This window comes from Kryptolebias marmoratus, linkage group LG23, assembly GCF_001649575.2.
Source record: "Kryptolebias marmoratus isolate JLee-2015 linkage group LG23, ASM164957v2, whole genome shotgun sequence".
Classification (NCBI taxonomy): domain Eukaryota; kingdom Metazoa; phylum Chordata; class Actinopteri; order Cyprinodontiformes; family Rivulidae; genus Kryptolebias; species Kryptolebias marmoratus.
Window position 1 is genome coordinate 723,516 of NC_051452.1, and position 7,675 is coordinate 731,190.

The following is a 7,675-nucleotide window of genomic DNA, read 5'->3' on the forward strand; positions in this document are numbered from 1 at the left end:
CCTGCTGTCCAACCTGCTGCTGTCCAACCTCCACCTGCTGTCTCCTGCTGCCCAGGTGTTAAACGTCTTGCAGACTGGGTGACGTCACTGGAAACCTCGATGGTTCCTCTTATGAAACGTGGGGCTCAGTTCCTGTCAGCATCACGCCAGTCAAAAAGAAACTGTCCTCTTGTTACCAAAACTTTCTTCTTCTTCTTCTGCTGTCCAACCTCCAGCGGTCTGCCACAGCTGGACTAAGTCAGGGTTCGAGGTCTGAAACGGTCGTTTCAAGGTTTTTCCTGCGCAAAAATGGGTTTTAACAAACATCGGGTAAAGTTTGGTCTTTTGCTAAACATCTGTCCAGTCCTCCCGGGACAGATGTTTTCCTGCAGGCGGCTCGCGAGCCCAGGAGGGTCTCGTGGACTCCGCCGGGATCAGGTGTGTCTGATTTTTTTTTTCTTTCCTTTTTCTCGTCCAGACTGAGCTCAACACCTTCTGTCAGGTTCGACAAACACCGGACGGATGCCGTTTCCGGTCGACGCTTTCAAAATAAAACTCTCCTGAACTCCTCGGTGCACATACATTCCAAAATGCGAATTGTTGATAGTTTTTTGCAGTCTCTCACCCCGAGCGGCGCGCAGGCAACAGTGGGAGCAAATGGCTCCCTGTTAACAGGAAGGAACCTCCACCAGAACCAGAACCAGAACCGGGCTCAGACTGAGCAGCGGGTGGCTTTTCTCTGATTGCTGACAAATTAAAGCTTCAAAATATTAATAAGACTTTACTAAATAGGCCCAGTTTTTTAAGCAAAATGACAAGCAATAGAGTCACAAACCAGGGGGCCGGATAAAATGTTACCAAGGGCCGGATCTGGCCCTCAGGCCTTGATTTGACACGTGATATAGCACAATAGAAATATATATATATATATATATATATATTAATTTTTTATATATTTTTGGAAATCTTTTTCTAATTTAAAAGACATATGTTTGTTAATATACATATATTTTTTTAAAGAAATCAGTACAAAACTCCAGTTTTGCGCGTACAGGTTCGCTTCTGGACTTTTATTTTGAAGGCCTCCTCACTTCCTGTTCCGTGCCGCTCAGCGCGCAGTTCGTCTTCAGTCGGAAATCCTCGGCTCCGTTCGGACGCTCCTCTCGCCGCAGGTGTGTCGTTGTGTCTCCTGAACTATTTCAAATATTTTTTTTAAATTTCTTTCCCTTTTTATTTTTATTTTTATTTTATTTCGTTTCATTTCTCGTTCGTCGGAGCGCCCCTTCCCGCTCCCCTCCGCTCAGCTCAGCCGGGACCGACAGGATGACGGACCTCCCGCCGCGGGACTCCGCGCCGGAGCCGGCCGTCGGCGCGGGGCTCCCCGCTGCGGACGAGCCGGAGGGGAGCCCGGGAAGCCGCGGGGAGGGCGTCGAGGTGGACCGGGAGATGAAGATGGCAGAGGGCGCGGAGGACCCGGGTAGGTGCTCACATTCAGCCTCAGGTGTCCCAACTTTAAAGAATAATTTATAAATTTTAACATTTTTGACCACAGAGGGGGTTCCATGAGTGATGTTTGCCGTTTGAAAGAATTTGAATAAAACTTTATTGTTCCTCTGACCTTTACAGAACTCCAATTAGCAGAGTTTGATCCAAAAATAAATGTTTAATTTAACATAAAAAGTCTTTGTTTAAGTGGTTAACACCTGGAATAAAGAAGGACGCTAACATTGTGTAGTTCTTTTCAAATTCCCCGAATCAAAAGCTTCAAAGTGAGGCGTAGTTTGTTGAAATTCTGCGATTTATCTGTTGGTTTTTGTTGATTTAGCCATGTTTTCTAAAAGGATGCCCCCTGAGCATTATACGAAGGGATCACCCGGCAGAGAAAAATGGTAGATTTTGTGTTTTTTAAATTTTTTAAAAATAAAAGTTCACCTTTTTAGAAGGGGGTCGGGGTCCAGGGGCTGCGAACTGATGGGGGGGCCCAAGGGGGCAGAAAAGTAGATTAGCAAGATCATTTTAGTTCCTAGGATCTCTAGATGGTGTCTTTATGGACTTGGTCTCAATTAGGGCAAAAATTTACATTTTCAGGTTGTTTTTTTTCCACCACTGCAGCTCCTTGTGACTCATTTTGCAGCACGGGTAACATATTTCTCTAAATTACAAAATTTACTCTGAATTTCCTGCTCATCTTACTGCCGCTGGGACAGTAGCGAGCTGCTAATGTTAACGCTAAATTAATCCCTTTGTAATTGCTAAGCTAATGTTAAACTAATGCTTATGCTAACACTAAGCTAATGCTAAACTAATGTGAACGCCAAATAATGCTGACATTAACACTAAGCTAATGCTAAACTAATGCTTAACTAATATGAATGCTAAACTAATGCTTATGCTAATGCTAAACTAATGTGAATGCAAACTAATGCTGACTTTAACGCTAAGCTAATGTTAAACTAATGTGAACGCTAAACTAATGTGAACACTAAACTAATGCTTACGCTAACGCTAAACTAATGCTAATGCTAAACTAAGGTGAACGCTAAGTAATGCTGACGTTAACGCTAACCTAATGCTAAACAAATGTGAACGCTAAACTAATGCTTACGTTAATGCTAAGCTAATGTTAAACTAATGTGAATGCTAGACTAATGCTTACGCTAATGCTGAGCTAATGCTAATGCTGAGCTAATGCTAATGCTTACGGTAATCCAGTATTTTAAATTATTTTAGTTTGAAATCCACTCTTCAAAGTGGCGCTTTCGTAAACCCAGAGAACTCGTTCAGCTAAAACTAAATCTATAGAAGGAATTTCTATCGATGAAAACCAATTTTTGTGCTACAGTGAGCTGGTTGTAGTTGATATTAGCTGAAGTGGCTAATATCGGTTTCTACCTATATGTGTGTGTATTTCTTTTATTGTCTGTTAGCAAAATATCTCACGAACCACACAGTTCATATTAATAAAAGTTGCAGGAAGTAATCACCGGATGTTCATCAACAACTGATTACCTTTTGGAGTCGCCCTGATTCAAGATGGCCGCCGCAGCTAACTAACCTTAAGAAAAGCAAAAATTTCATTAACTCAATCAATTTCACAGATAATGAGCTGAGATTTGGCGTGGCAGTAGCTGAGACTGATCCCCAACACATACTCTGAGCGCGAACAGATCGCACAGAATTTTCTTTAACATTTTGCCATTAACTTTTAGGAGTCAACGCTGCCTGTCTGTTAGCAAAATATCTCATGAACCGCTAAGTGGATTTCAATGAAACCTCCAGGGAATAATCCTTGGATGTGCCTCGACAGCTGATTAACTTTCAGGGCGAATCGAACTCAAGATGGCCGCCACAGCTTATGGAGTTTAGGAAGCACAAACATGGCTGTAACTCGGTCAGATTTCCAGATACTGAGCTAAGATTTGGTGTGGTAGTAGCTGAGAGTCCTTCACGATAATCTGCAGAGGCACGGGCTCCCTGTTTGAAACACAGAACTCGGTTACAGGTTCGAGTCTGGACTTCTTAGGCTCCACGTGCACCTTTTTGTACATTTCCCAACTTTTACTACCACATACCCCATCAGACTTTGAGGCGAGATGAACTAGCCTGTCGCCAGGTGATAAATCGCCAAATTTTAACAAACTGCGTCTCATTTTGACGCTTGTGAGACGTAAAGAATCGCACCGAGTTCGTGTCCTCCTGTCTTGAATTCTGCTTTGAGTCGCGTTCCAGCGCCCGCGGTTTCACTTTGCCCCGCCCCTTGTCTGCAGGTCTGCTGGAGAGCAGCGCGCGCCTGAAGCCCCACGAGGCCCAGAGCTACCGCAAGAAAGCCCTGTGGGCGTCCTGGGCGTCCATCGCGGTCACCGTCGTCCTGGCCGCCGCCGCGTTCGGTGAGTAACCGCCGCGAGGCTCCTCCCCCGCGAACCGGACGGGTTTCCGTTCAACGCGCCGCCGCTCGTTCAACACGGGGCTCCTCGAGACTCAAAGACGACACGGAGCGCTCCGCCGGGAACGCCGGGATCCGGCTCTGGCTGGTCCTGTAAACGTCGGCGTTCGGCTGTTTGCTCTCCTCCCAGTTAGGCAAACAACACGGAGGCGTTTCGGATTTTCCTCCCTTCACTTTGTTGGTTTTTTTTTCAAATAAAACAAATTTAAGTTTTTTGTTTTTTTTTCGCGGTAAACATTCGGCTTTATCTCAAAAAGCCTCTGGATGTTAAAGGAGAAAAGAGAGGAAAATTGTGAACGGTTAATATCTTACCTGTTGTAGATGTAATTCGTTCACCTCTGAGCGGACTGATGAGCTAACAGCTAAAACTAAAGTGGGTCGCTGCGGATTCTGACTGGACCGACTAGCCATTAGCTCGTCAGTTTGTCCTTTATAAAAAGCCGTCTGTGGCAGGTAAGATATTGATTGTTTGTAACTTTTCTACAGAACCGCAGAACTTAAGCTAATGAAAATATTCACTGGATGTTTGTCTACAACTGATTAACGTTCGGAGTCAACCGGATTCAAGATGGCCGCCGCAGCTACCTGACCTTCGAAACCACAAAAATGGCTACGACTCAGTCAATTTTAAAGATATTGAGCTAAAATTTGGCGTGGTAGTAGCCGAGGCTGATCCCCAACACGAACTCCGAGCGCTAACGGATCGCCCAAGATTTTCCATAAAACTTTAACATTAACTTTCTGGAGTCGACTCTGTTTGTCTGTTAGCAAAATATCTCATGAACGGCCGAGTGGACTTCGATGAAACTTCCAGGAAATATTCCTCGGATGTGCCTCGACAGCTGATTAACTTTCGGGGCGAATCGGACTCAAGATGGCCGCCACAGCCTATTGAGTTTAGGAAGCACAAACATGGCTGTAACTCGGTCAGATTTTCAGACAGTGAGCTAAGATTTGGTGTGGTGGTAGCTGGGAGTCCTTCACAACGATCCGCGAAGGCACGGCCTCTCTGTCCAAACTCTATTTTGTTCCAGAGACGAGATACTCCCACGAAGATTATAAGCTTATTTGCGTTTGGTTTGTCGTGTTTGTTTTATGGAGACACGAGCGTTCTCCAACCCTAAAGACACTCGGAGCAGTAATAATAATAATAAAGACAATGTTTGTCTTCGTTTGGTCTCTCCTCCCACGTGCGGCGTCTTTATCAGTCTCTCAGCAGCGGCAGCGGTTAATGTTGCCATAAACGTGACAAACAAACGAACAAGTTTCAATTAAAGAGCAGCAAATTAACAAAACGGTGCGAGAAATTCTTCCTGTAAAGTGTCAACGGCTTCCTCCCGTGGGAGTCAACAGGTGATTTAAAAAAATAATAAAAGTACATCAAAGACGGTATTAAAACTCCAGACAGAGTGTTTCTGTCCAAACACAGCGTGAGCGCTAAAATAAACAGTTAAAGGTAAAAGGAGCAGAACGCTAGTTAAAAGGGTAAAGTAACAAAATGCTAGCTAACAGCTAAAAGTAGAAAAACACTAACCAGAAGCAGCAAAAGGTTAGTAAAGATAAAAGTATCTTAAGGCTAAATGTAGCAAAACACTAAGAGCAGCCAAAACAGTTAATAACTAAAACTAAGTAGCAGCTAAAGTAGCAAAAAGTAAGAAAAGGTGAAATGAGACAAAATGCTAGCTAAGAGTGTCAGAAGGCGTCTTTGAAGCTAACAAATGCAAAAGGCTAACTCAAAGCTAAAAGTAGCAAAATGCTAACTAAAGTAGAAAAAGGTTAGCTTAAAGATAAAAGTAGCAACATATTAAATGTAGCAAAATGCTAGCTCAAAGGTAAATATATAAAAAGCTAGCTAAAAGTAACAAATTGCTAGCTCACAGGTAAAAGTAGAAAATGTTTTCTGAAAGCAGGAAAAAGTTGCAAAAGGTGAGCTGAAAGTTAAAAATAGCAAAAGGCTAGCTGAAAAGTAAAAGGCCTTGTTACAAAATACAAGTAGGAGAATGCTAACTACAAGTGAAAAAGGTTAAATGAAGCAAAATGCTAGCTTAAACTATCAAAACACTTCCTCAAAGCTAACAGTCGCAAAAGTGCTAGCTGAAAGTAACAACAAGCTAATGAAAGTAAAAAAAGGTTAGCTAAAAATAACAAAAACACTAACTAGAAGCAGCGAAGGGTTAGCTAAAAGCTAAAAGTAGCAAAATGCTAACTAAAGTAGAAAAAGGTTAGCTATCAAATAAAAGTAGCAACATGTTAAATGTAGCAAAATGCTAGTTCAAAGGAAAATATATAAAAGACTAGCTAAAAGCTAAAAAGTAACAAATTGCTAGCTAGCAGATAAAAGTAGAAAAACACTAATTGGAAGCAGCAAAAGGTTAAGATAAAAGTATATTAAGGCTAAATGTAGAAAAATGCTAGCTAAAAACTAACAGTAGGAAAACACTAAGAGCAGCCAAAAGTTAGTTAATAACTAAAACTAAGTAGCAGCTAAAGTAGCAAAAAGTTAGAAAAGGTCAAATGAGACAAAATGCTAGCTAAGAGTATCAAAAAGCTTCTTTGAAGCTAAAAAATGCAAAAGGCTAACTCAAAGCTAAAAGAGGCAAAATCTTAGCTAAAGTAGAAAAAGGTTAGCTAACAGATAAAAGTAGCAACATGTTAAATGTAGCAAAATGCTAGCTCAAGGGTAAATATATTAAAGGCTAGCTAAAAGTAGAAAAATGCTATCTAACAGGTAAAAGTAGAAAAACACTAACTAGAAGCAGCAAAAGGTTAGTAAAGATAAAAGTATCTTAAGGCTAAATGTAGCAAAACACTAAGAGCAGCAAAAAGATAGTTAACTAAAACTAAGTAGCAGCTAAAGTAGCAAAAGGTTAAATGTAAATTAAACAAAATGCTAGCTAAGAGTGTCAAAATGCTTCTTTGAAGCTGAAAAATGCAAAAGGCTAACTCAAAGCTAAAAGTAGCAAAATAATAAAGAAGAAAAAGGTTAGCTAAAAGCTAAATGTAGCAAAACATTAAGAGCAGCCAAAAGTTAGTTAATAACTATAACAAAGTAGCAGCTGCAAAAAGTAAGAAAACGTTAAATGAGACAAAATGCTAGCGAAGAGTATCAAAAAGCTTCTTTGAAGAAAATGCAAAAGGCTAACTCAAAGCTAAAAGCAGCAAAATAATAACTAAAGTAGAAAAAGGTTAGCTAAAAGATAAAAGTAGCAACATATTAAATGTAGCAAAATGCTAGCTCAAAGGTAAATATAAAAAAGGCTAGCTAAAAGACAAAAGTAACAAATTGCTAGCTCACAGGTAAAAGTAGAAAATGTTTTCTGAAAGCAGGAAAAAGTCGCAAAAGGTGAGCTGAAAGTTAAAAATAGCAAAAGGCTAGCTGAAAAGTAAAAGGCCTTGTTACAAAATAAAAGTAGGAGAATGCTAACTACAAGTGAAAAAGGTTAAATGAAGCAAAATGCTAGCTCAGATGTAAAAGACTAGCTAACAGCTAAATGTAGCAAAACATTAAGAGCAGCCAAAAGTTAGTTAATAACTAAAACTGACTAGCAGCTAAAGTAGCAAGTAAAAAAACGCTAGCTAAAAGATAAAAGTAGCAACATGTTAAATGTAGCGACATGCTAGCTCAAAGGCAAATATATAAAAGGCTAGCTAAAAGCTAAAAGTAACAAAATACTAGCTAACAGGTAAAAGCAGAAAAATGTTTTCTGAAAGCAACAAAAGTAGCAAAATGCTAACTGTTTTTTTTTTTTTTTT

The 7,675-nt window shown here is 40.7% G+C and overlaps 1 protein-coding gene across 1 annotated transcript in view; it reads left to right on the forward strand.

Annotated features, from left to right (window-relative positions):
• The first annotated feature begins 1,107 nt into the window (after positions 1–1,107).
• LOC108246499 (transmembrane protein 163) overlaps positions 1,108–7,675 on the forward strand; it is a 35,936-nt gene continuing 29,368 nt past the window's right edge. The window contains exons 1-2 of the mRNA XM_017434080.3: positions 1,108–1,456; positions 3,747–3,866. Of these exons, the coding sequence (XP_017289569.1) occupies positions 1,303–1,456; positions 3,747–3,866 (274 nt within the window). The 5' untranslated portion in view covers positions 1,108–1,302. The remainder of the gene's footprint in view (positions 1,457–3,746; positions 3,867–7,675) is intronic.